General features: G+C 41.7%; 1 protein-coding gene and 1 long non-coding RNA gene across 3 annotated transcripts in view; both read right to left on the reverse strand.

The window, feature by feature from the left end:
- Positions 1 to 4,638: 4,638 nt before the first annotated feature.
- On the reverse strand, positions 4,639 to 8,540 carry LOC142029850 (uncharacterized). Its single transcript, XR_012650042.1, has 3 exons — positions 8,456 to 8,540; positions 7,394 to 7,453; positions 4,639 to 5,090 (listed from the first exon to the last, which is right to left on the reverse strand). It is a non-coding gene; the product is annotated as an uncharacterized LOC142029850 (long non-coding RNA).
- An 8,005-nt stretch (positions 8,541 to 16,545) lies between these two features.
- LOC142029844 (ADP-ribosylation factor-like protein 8B) overlaps positions 16,546 to 18,319 on the reverse strand; it is a 29,759-nt gene continuing 27,985 nt past the window's right edge. For both annotated transcript variants that reach the window (XM_075024976.1, XM_075024975.1), the window contains one exon: positions 16,546 to 16,936. In XM_075024976.1, coding sequence (XP_074881077.1) covers positions 16,813 to 16,936 — 124 coding nt within the window. In that variant the 3' untranslated portion in view covers positions 16,546 to 16,812. The remainder of the gene's footprint in view (positions 16,937 to 18,319) is intronic.

The raw sequence follows: 18,319 nt of genomic DNA on the forward strand, positions 1-18,319 counted from the left end.
TACAAGGCGTTGCTGAACTTAAGGAAATTACTGAATAGTTATAAAGTCAATATGAATATCCACTATATGAATATATAATGAATATGAATAAAAATAATTATATAAATAATTATATATAGAAATATAATTATATGAATTAAAATAATTTTAGTTAAATAAGAAAAGTTTGGAAGAATCTAAGCTTTCAGGCTGTGGATTACAAAGAATATTGGCAAGGGTTATTTGATCACAGTATAATGCTGGGTTTCATTGCATCTTCTTGAGAATATGTGCAACTGGGATGATTGTAAGTAATTGGAAAAAGTATTAGAATTGAAATCTGCAACAATTATTCACGTATATCCCTATTGTTCTTGCTTACCCCTTTGAGGTTTAATATCTTTCACTGGTTTCTTGAAACAACACATTGGAAACACATAAATTTGAAATATGTACTGGTCTCCTGAAAAAATGATAATGATGTGGTTGCCACTATTATTCCTAATAATATATTTTTTACTTCTATTATGCTAAAAACACAAGGAGATGCAAAAGCTCTTAGCCTGTAGAGGAGATCGCAAAGTAGAGGCAGTTGGAAAATGGTTGACTGAAGCAACAAAAGAAAATACTCCTAAGACAGTTGAGTTCTCTCCCATCTTCAGTCTCTTAATAAAACAATGATCCCCAGGAAAAGACTTGTAGAAAGAGGCACTGAGACTAGGCTCCCATGACCAGGTAACTTTGAAGACTGTCTGAATGTAAGTTAGCATTTCCCTCTATCATGTTAACACCTGTGAACCTGGCTCAGAGTTCCTATTATGCTAGACATCACAGAGTGCTAATGTTATCTTTCGGTATAAGGCTGAATGCCTGCTCAGAATGGTGACAAGGACACATTAATCAGTACTGGAACGGCTGTTCATCCCAGCTAGCATCTTACATGTAATTCCATGGTCATACTGATTGTAGCGTGTCTCAGAAGCGGCTACTGCACATGAACGGATAAATCACCCCATTCGCTCCATCTGTGCAGGCAGACAGTTGTGCTGTACCATATGCTCAAAGACTCTGACTGGATTTTACAGTGCATGTCATATAACCATCCTTTGTACATATAGGGTACCTGTCTGGGATGATGGAGACCCCTCCAGAAGTACTGTGCCCATGGCCTCCAAAATCCTGACTGCAGTCCTGACAGCTGTTCAGAGAATTTACAGCTCTCTGTGGGTAGTCAGAAAAACTAAACAAAACAAAATAGATGAGATGCTGGTGTAGGAAGCTAAAATTTAAAAAAAAGCAATGGAATTTAACAGAAAAATGAATCTTTGTCCAACTTGTTTCCAACTAAAGGATGTCAATTTTATTGTGATAGAACAGGCAGAGGGAAGGTTGTTAGCTTGAATACATCAGTGATTATAGTCTGCAAAATGGCAATAAAGAAGACACCCAACACTTTTTATTTGTGTTTATCCAAAATGTGCTAGAGGTATTCTAAATAAATTATTAACTGCTTTGTCTGAAATGGCATGAGCAGAGACAGTATTGATCCATCCCAAGCCTGTGGGCTCTTTCATCCCATTATGCCTGAAGCGCCAGCAGGATCTGCCTGGTACCTGCTCTATAAAGTCTGTCTCACAATCAATTACATCCTACTCCAAACTTGTGTGTCACTGTCACACTGAAAACAAAGGCAGCTCTATTGAAAGCTGTTCTCTTTCCCTTTCTTTGAGTATTGCATGATCCTAGTTAGTGTTGCAAGAGGGGACAACTTGGATTTTATAAAGTATTTGCTAAAAGCCACCATTCTAAGATTATGTAGGAAAAAAATCTAGTATTTTCAAGGAATCGTGAAGAACTAATAAAGTCCCTGTTTTCACTGCTTTTATTCAATCCAGTTAAGAGAGGAACAGACTTTCCATAGAGTACAGAGAGTTCAACTTTTTCACCATTTCTCCCAAATTTTAAACACAGGAGTAGGGAGTGCTGGTTCCTGTTCTTTTCACTGAAGAGGCAGCATTTCAGCAAAGTTACTGGTCTGTCCAATAATGGACATAGCGTACACTCTAACAAACTGCCAAGCAGAGTCCAGGAAAGCCTACAGAAAAAAAAGTAGCCCCGAGCCTTACCAGAGATTTATGTTGTTTTAAATAGATTTATCTTGTTGCAATACCTGAAATTCAGCTCAGGGTCTTTCACAAACACAAAGGCAATGGTAAATCTCACTATTAGTCTCAGGGGAGAATGATGAAGGTACATCAGCTGGTGGCAAACAGAACAAGTGAATGATTCTGGATAACCAATTTATCTTTCTGCCACTCAGCCCTCCTAGCTTGCAAATATATAGCTGTAGTATCCATCCTCAATGCTGACTGCATTATCAAGACCAGGATGAAGTTTGTTTTGGCACCTCTCCCTCTCTCTCTCTCTCTCTCAACACCTTAGTTTATTTTTCTCCTCCTGAAAGGACAACAGGGCGCACACTGCATTGCTTACTGGTTTTGGTATAGTGCATTTATCAGGAGAATTTCTTCAGATTAAGTTTTGCGTTACATTTTTCAAATATTCAGCTTCTAATAGAAAGTAGAAACGAAATACAAGCAATAAACCTAACAGTCCATTGACTTACAAAGCAAATATCACTTGTCTGTGACTGCAAAATAATAGCTACTGAGTTTTCTTTGATCTGCTGTCTCTCTACATGTAGCCCCAGCTAGAGCAAACGAGTGGTAAAAAATATCTTTGGTATGTAACCCCCTTGTTACCCCAAAGCTATCTATTTCAGCAATATCTAGGCCAGCAGTTTAATAAACACAGCAGGACACAAATGTCTCCAGGTGCCCATGAAAAGAAGTTTCTCCAACAGACAGAAAAGAGTTCTTCTTGGCTATATCAACTGCATGCATGTTAAAAGGATCATCACTTCTTGAACAAATGGATAATACTCATGGGACTCTCAGATAACAACCCCAAAGGTATAAATAACTTATTCTGGGTTGCTGAAGCTTCCAAAACCAAATGATTATTCAATCGTAAAAAGTATGTGTAATTTATGCACATTTTGGTTTTGTAATCTGCAGATTCTGAAGTCTTTTTCCTTGAGGTAGACCTGCCAAGGACCCAGGTAAATGTTATTCCACACATGTAGATTGTTAATGTTTCCATTTCTAGGACAAAAAAACTGTGGATTTGGTGATATTAATGAATAAGATCTTTTTTCTGTGGACTGGTACGTTGATATTTTTTGCACCCACTCAGTATTTAACAGAAGTCTTTGCAAAGAGAGTGAACACAAATCCATGAAAGTTTGGAGATCTTTACTGTAGACCATGGCAACAGTTGCTTAAAAGATTTTTCACACTCTCAAATCTTTTGTGAACATGGACAAGCTCTTGAAGTTTATTCAATAGCAGATTTCACAAGCCTTATCAAACATTAATGGTGTGATTACCATAACACCTTGAAAACTCTTGCACTTTACATGCATACCTCACACCCTGCTATAGGTCAGCCAGCTTCCCTGCACTCTGCCGGTCACAGAAAGACACATCTACCTCTCAGAATCCCACACTGGTAATTTTCAAACCAGCCTGTGCAGCTAATATGAAAACATGTCCATCACTCTTAAACACTCCCCAACCTGGAGCAATGTTCTGCGGAGCCAAGGATTTGTTAGGTTTCCCAGTCTCCTACTTCAAAAGGTGGTAACATATGCAGGGAAGGGATGGCTTGACATTTGAAAGTGACTTTAAAAATAACTTTATCTCATAGCAGGCTAAGGCAAAAGCAAGTAAAAGTACTTATTTGCAAAAACAAAGCAGAAGACACCATTTGCAAAATACAAAGCCACAAATGTGCAGAAATGAAAAACAAATGAGCAGTTATTTGTAAGTTTTCCTGTACCTGAGTAAGGAGTTCAGTAAGTTACCTAATGCTGATATTTTTCACCACAACAGCTCTTCACACTGTGCTGTGAAAAACTCAAACTTCAGGCTGAAGCTCATTAATACACTGCATCTTATACTTAAAGTGCATCAACTATCATACTATATATATGTATGTGTGTACTTGTGTGTGTGTGTACCTGCACATGTATTTTTTACATTTCTTTTGCTGCTTTAGATAGATAGCAGCTACGACAGTAACCAACCACTTTGGAACAACACTTGGGGTGAGCTGTCCCTGAACCCTGTCTTTGAGGGACAAGGGGACAATAGCCTGGTTTTCCTCAGTTGTCCTCCTTTTCCATCCCTTCTGCTTCGTTCTTTTCTCAAACAGACCCAGCTCAGTATCATTATCTTCAGAGAACTCCACCATCCATCTCACTTCATCAAGTAAGCTGCCTGTTGCCAAATGCCTCTCATCCTCAGGAAGTAGCTGATATTACCATTCTCAGAAGGAAGGAAAAAGCTCTGGGATTAATTACTCTCCAGTTAAGTGCAGAAAACACATCTTCTGTGACATACTTATCATCTCACAACATTCAAAAAGGCTAACATCTTGCAGTCTAAATGGAAAGCCAGGGACTCTATTCTAAGAAGCCTGAATCTGGTTTCAGATGCAGTGGCGAGGAGACGATAGGGAAGGGCTGTAAGAGGGAAGATGGAAGTAGAGAAAGGTCATCCCATCGTTTCTCAGCAGAGATTTGTGTACAGTGGGGGGGGCAGAAATGAGGGCTTGACTCACATTTTGCTCAAATGGATCTCTTTATTCTTTGTAATTATCACAGCAGAATTGAGTCGTGTGGATAATCTAAAGCCAATATCCTGTTTTCTTTAAAAGTGGTAGGAATCTTCCTGTTGATCTCCATAGACTTGGGCTGAAGCCTCATCAGCCCGGCTCTGCCTCACTGCTTCTGTCAGGCTTAAGCCTGGCACACAGAGGCTAGCCAAGGAGGCAGTAGAACAGTTCACCCTTGGCTCAGTCACCTCACAGCCTAGTATATTAACTTAAATTGCCACCCATTTCTGTTGAATGCGATACCGAGGCTATGATCGGCAGTGGCTGTAGTGCAGGGCTGCCGCCCATCCTACCACTGATGCTGCAAGGAGATCAACTCTGGCAGAGAGGTGGTGTGAAGAGACAGGCAATAGAGCTTCTTCAGCTGCAACAGTCTGACCACCATCAAAAATAAAAAAAAAAAATCAGCAGGGATAGAGAATGAGAGGCCAGGAGGGTGCAGCCCTGTGTGAGCCCAGCATACAGGAGTGGCACTGGAGGAAGGGCAGGCAGCAGTAAGTGAAGCCGACAAATGAGCATCATTAGGGAACAGCACAAAAAAAGGAAGCCATATGAAAGGGATGAGGGAAACAGTCACATAAATCTTCACCCCCTTTGTGTATCATATTAATTTGCATGGTTGTTATTTTTGTGAGGAGATGTTTTTTTCCCGAGGAGTAGTCTGTCAGTTTTCATTAGCCCCTGGACCAGCAAACCTCAGCCAGCAATGATGACCTCCAGTTCTCCTCCCCGAAAGGTGCCATTCCCATACTTCAGGTTTTACACAGCATGTTTCACTGTTTACACTGTCTAATAGACCAGATTGGCTGCACTTAATGCAAAATAAGGGACTTGAGCCTCAGACAGTGTATCTACAACTCCACTGACTTCAGTGGCGTTTCACTGATTATTAACAGCTCGGCATCAGGCATTGAATTCCATTAAAAACTAATGGCAAAGATTTTACTGTGTCCATTAAAAATCCTCTGTTAAAGGCTTAAAGTACAACAATTAAATGTAATTAAAACTATCCACTACATCAATGCATTTTGTTCTGTACAGTGTGAAAATATCTCTTGCTCTTCCCTCATCTTTCATCTCTTGTTTTAAAGACATTGATTTATTAGTTTACAGCGCCAGTAAATTGAGAAAGCCTGATGTTCAGACTTCTTACATGTGACTTCTGGGTCTCATTTCTCAAATGTACTGCACGGTTATTTTGACAGTTATGCTAGATTTAATTAGGAATCAGTTTTCCAACAGTTCAAATACTGCAACATTATTTTGTTAGTGTTTCCCTCTTTTATGTTTAGTTCAACATAGACTGAACTACAACTTTGAACTTTGTAGTTACACTACATGTAAGGCAGTGTAACAGCTTTGACTTTATTCTCAATAAAAACCAATAAACACTAGTAAAATTCTTAGAAAAACAAAGTCCTTTTGAATTATAATCCCTCCCCTCAGTAAAGCCTTCCTTGTTCCCCAATTCCTTTAATTTTCCTTTTTCACAGAGACCTATAAAGCCACTTGCAAGATATTTCATGATGATTATATAAACATAAAGGCAAAAAGAGCTTTAATGACCTTACTATACTTTGACTTCAAACAAATAACTCAAACCGAAGTTTTTAAGCAACAAAATTGCAAATGAGTGTAGGATTAATTGCTAATCTCTTTAGCAGTATCTTTAAAACTTAGGTCATAAATGTATTCCATTCTCTTTGTCCATTCCTATATTTCCAAACCAAAATGTTTTCAGGAAGAATGGTTGGTTCTAGCACTATAGATCTTTCTGAATAGTCTTTGTTAAGTATTGCTTTCTTGATGCATTAAAGGTACAGTTCTACCTGCACTTACTGGCCATTCAGCTCTGATTTTTGTGTAATTGATGCAAATGAAGCACGTAATAGTGTTTTGTCAAATGCATGAAAAACAGCCTTAGGACTTTCAAGTTATAGGAGAAATGAGAATGAAGATAATTTGAGAAGTTAAAAGAAGGTTAAGAACATGTTAGGTGATTTCATTCTTCCAATGCACAAAAATACTTATGCCTTGTCTACCTCCAAGCCTGAATGGATATGCTAACCTTAACTTCTTGCAGATAAGATACCTTTACTTCCAAGATTACCAAAAAAATAGACCAGTATATTAGAAGCTATATAGATGATAACTAGAATAGGTCATGAGCACTTGCTGATGGTTGCAGGCAAAACAAAGCACTTTTAGGTGTTAGGCACATATTTAAGCATCACTGTGTTAACTAAAAAGTATCCCCAAACACAAAGATTTTATGTTATGTCCATTCCTTTTTCATTTAGCACATTTACAAAAGGTGCAAATGCTAAATCCTAAGGTTGAAATTCATAATTTATAAGGTTTCAGAAGTTCAACACAAGTTGGGCCATAAACACTGAGAAAATCTCAGAGTGCAAGGAAAACTGTGTAGAGTCAAAGAAGTAGGACCTGAGGTAATAAAAACGTTAAAAGGCTCGCTGCTTGGAATATCTGGCTTCCTTACAAGTAAAACTAACAAAATCAAACTGTCAGGTCCTGGAAATAGAAGACAGCCTTGCTGAGTAGTTCATAATAAAAACATATTTTCTTCCATTTCATTTTATGGCAGATTTGCTTGTACAGTGCCAGTAATTCACCTTTCTCAAAGATGATGCAGTTTTGTATGGCAAGTAAAACTTACTTTTTGACCAAACCATTTCTCCACTCCTCAGGAGGTCCTCCAGTGTACTGGTGGAGTTTTCTGTATAGCACAAGGGAAAAAACTGGCTGATAAACAAGTGCATGATAAGGATGTTTTCCTTCACTTAGTATGGAAGCTGAGTTTGTAGAAACATGAAAGGTGTCTTAAAGTGGCAGTTTTCAGATTAACACTCAGCCCCAGGATGCTCAAGGCATATTCCATCTGCTGCATACCAAGAACCAAGGAAATCGGCAGAGCGATGGTTTGGGGGCTGAGCTTTGGAGTGCTGAGGAATGGGACTTTGATCCAAGACAGCACATACTGAAGGCTGTCAGATGTGGAGTAGTATCACAGTCTCTTAATTAATCTAATCTGGAAGCTGAATTTTGTGACACAGTGTATAATAAATATTGAAATGTACCTGGACCATCTTGATAAATTTTCTGTGGATCTCTACAGACCTTCATACAGCATGAGTACAGCAAAAATACTTAAGAGTTAATCATCTGCATTAATCTCTGCAAAAGACAGGACATGTTGGGATCTTCCTTCCTTGTGGCTGATGACCTGTCCTTCTAAAGAATCTGATTAATTCTGACCCTATTCAAATAGGCAGGTAGCCAACTAGCCATCTGCCTGTACAACTACATGTAAAGTACATGGATGTATACTTGTACATCCAATCAAAGTAGCTGCATGTGCATTTGGCTTGTGCATGGATCAAGACCTAGTGTGTGGATTTGAGTTAAAGGTTTAAAAATAAAGGTAAAATACAAGTTTTCAAACCAGTTTGCTTCTCTCTTGAGACTGAAAGTGAAGGATTGTTTTCCTAAAGGTCTGATTTTAGCTATATTTGGAATAATACACCTACATATTGACCAACATATGTGAAGAAATCCTTTTTGTCTACAACTCATCTACATTCTGTCATATCATGCACTAATATATACCTTTCTGTGCTGTCTTCTGAACTGAAGAGGCATCAGATCACCTTTTCACTAGCCAGGAAATTGTGTTTCTGGGTACAGAAGTCGCAATTTACCTTATGTGAAATCTACTCACCCTTAGGATTTCTGTGTCCGTATGTGAGTAATGAAGGAAAAGAACAGCAAACATGCAGTATCTCTCCACTAGGCTTCACCACACCTGTCAAAACCAAAATACAGCTATTTGAGCATTTTAAAACTTTCCATTCAAGTCATACTGCCATAAACCTGGGGGAGAAGATGACAGCTGAAGGAAGGTACAAGATGCTGCACCAGTGGTCTTGACTGCCTTGGGATCTACTCCAGTCTTTTTCAGATTGGAGGACAACCACTCCATAGCATACGAGGGAGAGAACCTTGCTTAGGGACTACTTGTAGTGCTATCAGCATTAGGGGGGACAGTCTCATTCAAAACATGGAAGCTCTTTTATTCTTGAAATTATGTAACAAGGCTTTTGGTCCAATATGTCTGTACCATGCAGCCTCCAAATCAGGTGACATGCTGCAAACTTGCATTCCTTATCCTTTAATTGATAAATAACTTTAAATACCAGCAGTGCATGTGCCTGCTTTTACATTGAAGGACAGATGAGGGAAATGTATTGACTTGTTTTCCACTTCACCGAAAACACTTTCCATGCAATCTGTAGATAACAATGAGCAGAGTTGGGCAATGCTGCTTAACAAACCCACTTACTTTAAGTGCACTTATCTGTAAATACCTTATTCCTGAAAAAGTATACTGCCTACATAGATGTATCACAGTACTTCAATTTTCAAAACTGGAAGGCAGATAAGCTACCCTCTTTGGGGACTGTTTTGTAAAATTATGTGCACTAGGTGCAATGTGGTCCCCTCAGTCAAAAAAACAAAAGTATTTTCTAAATGCCTATCTGTGAGCCCCAGAGATGAGTTGTCTTTGGTAGTGCCATGGTTTAAGCCCAGCCAGTAACAAAACACCACGAAGCCACTTGCTCACTCCTCCCTGCCCTGGTCCCAGTGGGATGAGGAGGAGAAAATACAAAGAAACGCTTGTGGGTCAAGACAAGGACTGTGAGGGATCACTCACCACTTATGGTCACGGGCAAAAGACAGGCTCAACTTGGGAAAGAAACAAGACTAATTTAATTTACCACAAGTCAAAACAAAACAAGGATATTGGGAAGCAAACCCAAACCTTAGAAGACCTTTCCCTCCTCCCCGCCCCAGCCCCACTCCTGGTTCTCTCTCTCTCCCTCCTCTCCCCCCGGCGGCGGCGGCGCAGGGGAAGAGGGGCCGGGGGCTGGGGTCGGTTCCTCACCCCTTGTCTCTGCCGCTCCTTCCTCCTCGGGGGGAGGACTCCTCACCCGGCCCCGGCTCCACCGGGGGGTCCCTCCCTCCCTCCCGCGGGAGACCGTCCTCCACCGACTTCTCCAAGGGGAGTCCTTCCCGCGGGCTGCAGGCGGGCACCTGCTCCCCCGCTCCGCTCCGCTCCGCTCCCCTCCGTGGGCTGGGGGGGGACAGCCTGCCATCTTGCCTCCTCCTGCCCTTCCTCCCTGCCCTGGTGTCTGCAGAGGGGTTCCTCTCCCATCCCGACCCCCTCTCTGCTGCAGGTTCCCCCTCTTCCCTCTGTTGTCGCTGGCGGGCTCGGCCTGGGCCAGAGGCGGGGCCCACTCCCAGCCGGGGAAGAAGCTTCTGGCGGCTTCTCACAGGAGCCCGCCCTGCCGCCTCTCCCCGCTGCCAAAAAAACCCACCACACAAACCCGAAACAGGCAGCAAGGATTAAGTATTCAGAGATGACAGAGAAATTGCCTCCCTCTTTCTTCAACTCGTGAGTGCGGAGCTTTGACTCCATCCCAGGATGTGCTGGACACCACAGCACAGCCCATGAAAAGCAGAATCATCCAGAGCAGCAGTTCTCAAAGAAAGGCTTAGCTGCCCAAAGAAATATCTGAATTGCTACGAGGCCCCACACCTTGTCCACACTATCGAGGCCTTGGAGGGCCATTGGGAAAATCTATGCAGAGGCGGCTAACCCTTCTGAATGATTTTTTCAATGCAAATTGAAATGCTTATGCTGACAGAGCCCCCTCCAGAGGGGCCAAGGCCACAGTCCACACCCAACAGCAGCAAGGCAGAGTCTGTACCACTGGATGCCACAGGACTGCCTGTCCACCTTCTCAAAAGCTGTGCTTCTGCAAAATCTCTCAGACACAAGCAGTGATCCCAGCCCCTTCCTTCACCAGCCTGAGCATGCTCCCATGCCAGCAACAGGCGCCTGCAAGAAGAATTACCAAACCATGCCATAAAGAGCCTGGCACCTGGATCGCCCCTGGAGAGACTATACAGCAGGGCAATAGCCTTCCTCATCCTGCTCCCTCTCTCCCTCCCAAGTGAAGAGCAGAGACCCACAGAGGCTGTCGTGAGCTGCACATCTCCTGTCCTTTTGCCTTTTCAAGATGGCAGGCCTGCAAGGCTCAGCAAGCATTGAGCCTTGAAGGGCCAGCTGGCCCCAAACCTCTTAGCTGCCATGTGGCTGTGGTGGCATCAGCCTTCTTCCCTTTCCCACTACCCAGCAGAGACCTGCCCAGCAGACACACCTGGAAAAGCAAGAGAGGCAGCACTTGCCAGAGCCAGTTGGCATAGAAGACACAGTCACACAGGTAGAGAAAAGGCTAAGGAAAGCAAAGGGTTTGGACACTATGCAGCACACAGACACTGCCTTTGCCTGCTGCTTGGCTTTGCCCCAGCTCTCAGTCTGCTCTTCCCACACTGCTCCACTGTTCTTCAGGCCAAAGTTGCTGACATGCTGGGCACTGGCTACAGAGACCATGACCAACCCCCAGAGAAGTGGTCTATTTCCAGTCCAAGTGCTGACTACTTCAGACCACATCAGAAACAGAGGGCAGGACAGTTTGGGTCATCACGGCGTGTCTTTATGCCCCTTATAGAGGAACTCAGGGGATGGGAGCCAGCATAAGGCACCTCTTCACCTCATGCATTCTGCCTGCTGCCTTGCACCTACCTCCCACCTGGCTTATCCATATCCCCAGGCTGATTTATGAGAGTCTTCCTCCACAGAAAGTCCACTTTCCAAGAAACATATGGCTACTCAGCTTGCAAATGCTCATCTTGCATGGGTAGCTCTTGGAATGTATCTTCTCGCTCAAGTGACCATGCTGACTAAGGCAAAGGAGACAAAGAAGGCTGAGAACATCCATAATAATCAGTTCATGCCATGGGTCAGCTGTGTTGCTCTTGTTTATCCATTTTGAGATTGCTGTGACAGACTAGTGCTACTAAACCAGGATGTGTTGCCTGCCCAATCTTCACATTCTTCCATGGCAGATTATCTGCAAAATGCTCATGTAACTACTTTTCCAGCATAATGCTCACGTGCTGGGAGAGAGCAAAAATGCTGCAGGTCATGCCATGAGGCACACCACTAGTCTTGGCAGAACTGGAGCTGGTGAAGGGACTGTCTCTGATGGTATACCACAAGCTCATTTTTTCTCACATACCCATACCACTTGGACTGCATTTCCTCTCCAGCATTCCTTGTTAGCCCAGTTCCAAACTCCCTTTTCTTCTTGGCATCTTGTATGTGATGCCGCAATGAAGACAGAGTGCCCTCAAGAAGTGGGACATGATGTTTTCTTTCAAGATGACTTTAGCACTGAGAAGATTCTGTGGACTATGCCCATTTTTCCAGGAAACAGACAAGTGCAGAAAGAATGGGAACAACAGAACAGACTGTTCATTTTGTGCAAAAACCACACGAGACCAGGACCTTCCCAGACCTACCTGGGAATTGACTAAGTCTGAATCTGGCTCTCACACAAGCGAAGCCATGTGAAGTGTGCTAGATCCTGCTAATGCTGCAAACAGCTCCAGAACAAGGGTTAAAGCCAGGACAGACAAGTATGAGGTCGCTTGCCTGAGTTGCAAGAGAAGATGGCTGTCTTGGCAGGGGGCCAACCAAGAAAGACAGAGCTCAGTATTTTTGAGGGTAACACCATTGCCAGTAGGTCACAAGTAATCTGGAAAGGCTTCTGTTGAAAGCTGAAAACAGGACAGCATTGAGTCTGTCCAGACTTGACAGACTGCAGTCTCTCATGAAGTCCATGAGAGACTCCATCTCTCATGGGGACCTTGTGTCTGTGCTCAGGGAGTAGTGTGTGACTCTTCACAGATGTCCCATTTCAGTGTCTTCTGCGGTGGAGGAAAAGTTGTTCCACCCTGTCCCATGCCCTGGTGGCTTTTAGATGACCATAGCTTCCAAGAACCTGGAATACTGTTTTCTTTTCATTTACCAGTGATGGCTGGTCTATGCCTCTAGCCTGACCACATGATGACATGAATCATTTGATTCGGACCATAATGCAACACTATCTCTTGCCAGGGATAAAATCTGATCATATTACATTTGATGACACATGACGTTGTTCTCATTCATTGCCCCACAGATCTTAAAACTATCCTTCCCCATAAGTAAGAAGGATGTAAGGACATCTCTCCTCATACTCCCTTGCTTTCAGTAGCCTGTCCTGCATCATGTCATGATGACTTCTGGCTCTAGGCCAGGTTTGCAGGCTCTTCCCACAAGAGAAGGTGTCGGTGTCTTAGGTCCCAAGCACAAAAATATAATGAAGAGATACCATAGCTCCTGTCAGTGTACCCCAGGATCTTTGAAGGGAAAACTATAAATGTGTCTTGCTCTTTGAAGGCATTTGAGTAAGACAAATCCATAGGAAGAAGTGCTGCACAGACATAGTGTATAGACTGCCACATATTGACTCCAAGGCATGGACTGGCCTAAACCATGGTGCAGAAAACTAATAGCCAGAAGCCACCCCTTCACCCATATCCCATTTCCCTTGCATGCTTTTAAGCCATGACATTATGGCCTAAGCTAGGCAGAGTTTATTATGCAGGCCCTTGCAGGATCACAGTGTGTGTGCTACAGACCAGACTGCCTCATAGCAAGAGGCAGAAGAGCCTTGCTGGAGATGCCAGCCAAGGGTACAGCCTGTCCTGTTTCACAAGCTTTAAAATTTTGGGGTCACTATACACAATTCTTGTATATGTTCCATCAGCTTACTCGAAAGTCTCATGACAGCCAGTACGTACACCCTGTCCTAAAGCATAGAACAGAGACATTCAATTTAGTATGCTGCTCAGGTAACTGAAGTACCATCGTTTTACAAAATAGCTTTTTCAGGAACAAATTATGTATGTGTCACTGCTCTCTGCAATAAATGTAAGAAGTTTTATAGTGCATTTGATAAAAAACTCAACTTTGATTTGTTTTTTTTTATATCATTTAACTAAAATTTTATGTTCATGATTGCTTTATACAATACACAATGCAAATGGAAAAGAAATATGGGGGAAATTACATCGCTAGTAGGAAAAAAATTAATAAATAAAATGCGCTGGAAGTAAAACAGATGGTTGGCACCTGGTGGTTCTGTACAGCCCTGGGTGACAGTTAAGCTGTTCCTATGCTTGGGAGAGGGGAAAAAAGGGAAGGGAAACATGTCTGTATCACTTTTGCACTCATGCTATTTTAGGGCTCTTGACATTGTGGGGCCTGGGGCTACAAGCTGTGCCTAAACTGAGGGTTAGTTCTAGTTCCTCAACTGTTCACATCCCCCAACACTGCTCTCTTCCCATAGCCTGGAGGATGTTGTGTATGTTGGCCAGATTGCCACCATCATGCGTGCCTAGGGATCAGGACCACTGAGCACACCATGGCACTTGCCACCTCCAAGCAAAGCCAGAGCACAACAGCAGTCTTTGCTGCTCCATCTTGCAGTTACTTCTCAGGAGTGCTGAGAAGCAGAAAGCAATCACAGTGTGGTCACTCCATGTATCTCCATGCCCTCCCTGCTTCTGAAACACATCTAATGTGGATCCATGCAAGGCATTGCATTATATATTGCTGTCTGAGCAAGGGGACACTCCCTGCACAGAGGCTCCTTTGCAGAGAGTTTGTGACCTCTCCAAATAACATTGCTGCAGTGCTGTCTCCAGTGGTCTAGACCTCTGTAACACTTTATGGCCATATGCAGTCTCAGACATAGAATGTCAAGAGTTGTCAGTCAGCTACGATTCATCTTCCCCACAAAGCTATTGAGTGTGACAGCAAACCCTCATTTTGAGCTAAGCCCATTTTGAAAAATTACTGGAAGGCAAGTTGTTGAAAAACAGACAGGCCGTTTCAAATGGGAACAGTGAGGCTAGTGCCTGTGCTGATTTGCGGTAGGTTCAGATACAAGGTCACACAGTAGGAGAAATGAGAAAAAAAATCAACATATGCTGTATAATGGGATAATTTTAATAGCAAAATTGCTCATTCTCATTTCTTATTCCCAGAGATTCATTCAGCCAACCTGGAACCTAACCTCCTCCCTCCACAGGTTGTCTTTAGCTTGCATTGGTACTTGGTGATGTGTATACCACATATAGGAAGTTAACTTCTTTGGTCATCTCCCAAGGAAATACTACATTGAGCAAAGCAAGGCAAGGAGAGAAGCCAGCACCACTTTTCTCACCAGTGCAGTCTTGGAAAAGTGGCTGGTTTCAATCAACGTGCAAAGAGGTTGCATCCACTCCCACAAACTTCTCACAGCAAAGGGGCAAGAGAGGTCCAGATTAAGGAGTGACACAGCAAGATTTGATACGGAGCTCCTATGCCAGAAGCATGACCTTGCATGCCATGTTAGTAGGTTGGAAAGATGAGGCACGACCATCAAAAAGCACAACTACAGGAAGGATATTGAGACCACTGGTACAGAATTGGCTCTTCTCTTGTGTTGTATGCATAATGACTGTAATTCTAGCACATTCCGCAATGGCTTTACTACTTCAAAAGTCCATGAGCAGTAACAGTGTTCAAATTCATCACCTTAGTCATCTAATGCTGGTTTTTCAGCATACAAAATGTCACTAGATGGACTAGATGTCTGATTCTGGAAGGTCATTCCCAACATCCCATTTCAGGAACATCCACTATTAACTTACTTAGTCAGCACGCAGCACTTCACACATAGTCAAATTATTTTCATGTAACCATAGAAAAATTAGCCCCTCTGGCCAGACTTCTGCAGGCAATACTGCAAACATTTATGAACAACCGCTATAACCTGACTATCGTGCTTGTAGTAGCATTCTTGTGACACTTGAGAAAGATTTTACCAAGTCTGTGCAGTATGTTTTAAGCAGTGCATCAGAGCCACTAGCTAAAAGCATCCTCAAACAGACATGACAAAAAATGTTGCTATTTTTTATAGATCATGTACTTAAGTGCAAGAACTGCATAAACAACTTATAACCTTTTTAATACTATAGCAATCAGCTGATTTACCACATCTTTAGACCAGCATCCCAGAACTTCTCCCTCCTAGATCTGCAAGTGTCCTTGAAACACTTGGCCACTGAGCATCTATCTTTCATAAGTTTTAAGTCTATCTATTATTTCTTGACAGGAACCTTCTGTATTTAATAGAATTTCCAAACTCACAGAATTCCCATCAGACTGCTTCTAAGTGAAGCACTTGGAAGCAGGTATCTGTAAGATGTTAGCAAAGCATCAAAATTTAAAAAGTGAATTGCTCCTTTAATCTGTGTCAAAAGAATTAATCCTACTTCAGGGCCTAGCTATATTAGGGTGTATACTCGAAAATTCTGCAAGGTTCAGGAATGGAAAGAGTAGTCCAGAAGCACTGTAAAAATTATTTCGTTTACAATAAAAATGTTTAGGAAATCCATTAATTTTGGAGATAATGTCAGAAAAGATGCACATGATCTCACCTGCTCTCCCTTTGTATTTTGTTGTCTGTTTAAGAGAGAAAAACAACCATTGCAATTCCAGACTCTTTCCTCTCCCAATAGAGGAGGACAGGATTGTCTAGAATTTGTTTTATTTTTTAATTCCCAAATAATATTCATATGAATCATTTACATTAATGACTGGAAAAAATAGATAACTACAGATACATGACTTTGGAAATAACTTTTCACCAATCAGAGTATCTGAAAGTGTTCTGATTAACAGCATTTTGTTCAAGTAAGATGCTTTTAATTATGGTTTTAATTGATTATTGATACTTAACTACAGGTGTTTGCAGGGAAAACATTCTGCATGAGTAATTACATGATATGTTCAAAAAAACCAGTCATATCTGTTTCCACTGTGCATTTTATTCAGTTTCAAATTAGAAAAAAATTACTAAGTATTTGACGATTCACATGCATAAACTCAAAATTTCAGCCCAAAAAAGTATTCGTTTCTTTCAGTCTTGTATTAAGGTGTTCAGGAATTTCACCTAGGCAGACAAATATCTGGATTTTTAAAAAAAGAACCAAAATAGAAAGACAAGCTATAATTCAGTTTTACTTCTGTTAACAAACAAGACCAAAGTGAGTCCTGGTAGTACGCAGTTGCATTCTTTATCTTTTCAGTTGCGTATAGCTGAGAGGAGTCAAAGTGATTGAGAAAGAGTTATCTTCAGCAAAAGTTTTCTTCAACAGTGTCTTGATTTGGAGTGCTGAATAAGCCATTGTAATGTTATGTCTGCCAGGATAGATAAAACAAAATGAAAAACTCAACAGCCTGTTTGCAGAGTGTAAAAGGATAACAGAACATCAGCAGGTTAATAGAAATAAAAAAACCCCAAACAAAACCCAGAAACCACAGGCTCTCATTTACACCTAATTAAAAATTCAGTACTTAAAACTCCAGGTAGAGTTTTTTTCTGTTGTTTTTTGTTTGGTTTTAAATTATGTGCACTTTGTATTCTTGAAATATGATGACTGACTTCGAGTTCTCTAAGCCACAGATGAAGAACTGTTAGAAAAGCAAAGATTTAAGATGACCATAAAATGAACTGTAAAATCCAGACTAGAATGAAATGTAGTGTGAGAACAAAGGCAGAAATACACAACTGGAAGGAAAGAGAAGGGCAAACATCTGACAAAGCATTAAGAAGCCATTTAGGCAGGTTGTAGGAGTCCAAGGTCTCTCAAAGACACACAACACTGGACTGAAATTCGACAGCTGAAATTGGTACCCCTCCTGATACAATCTAACCCAACTGCATTGGGCTGAAAACTGCAGCAGTTCATGAACTGATTCATAAGCAGATTAGATGTTTTTGCCTCAAGGCAGTAACATCTGTCAGGGAGGTAGCAAGGTTGTCAGGGGGCAGCAACAGCTCTAGCCCTCAAATTTAAATTTTTTGCCACATCTGTCCTAAGTTCAAAACAGCACTCCATGAATATCCTGGCAGACCAGTTCAGGCACTGCAACTGCAGGCAAAAGCACCCCATGGTATCTAAAACAAAGCTAATAACTATATATTAATCTTCCACAGTCTCTCAGGACACAGAAAATGGCAGCCTTACACCTACACCTCCTGACAAGACCAGTTAGCTAGGCTGCAGTTTACACTGAAAAATTACTATCATCTCATTCAACTGCATTGACATCAATCAAAATGCAGAGGAAGAAGACAGCTCCTAGTCTTCTCCTTAACAGCCTAGTAGTTTCATCACTTTAATAAGCTAAATACATTTTCATTATAGTTTTTCATTACAAATTATATTTTCCAGTCCTTTGATCTCCCTAGGTTCTTGCCCAACCTCTTTTCAGTTTCTTAAGGTCTTCCTCAAAATACGGCACACAGTGCTCCAGTAATGCCTGCACAGTTCCAAACACAGGATATACGCAGTCTGCTCCCATTTGCTATTTCTTTGGGCAAATATTCAGGAACCAGGTTAGCCTTTCTAGGCACAATGTTAGACTGGAAGATACTTGACTAATTTTCACTTAGGATTTGAGCCTTTTTCATCACTGCTCCCAGAACTTCCACAAATAAGTGACCTACACGGTTCTGCATTAGTGATCATTATTTTCATTATTTTCCCATTTGCGAATTTTAGCATACTTTCTTTGCAT

Source organism: Buteo buteo, chromosome 4, assembly GCF_964188355.1.
Source record: "Buteo buteo chromosome 4, bButBut1.hap1.1, whole genome shotgun sequence".
Lineage (NCBI taxonomy): Eukaryota > Metazoa > Chordata > Aves > Accipitriformes > Accipitridae > Buteo > Buteo buteo.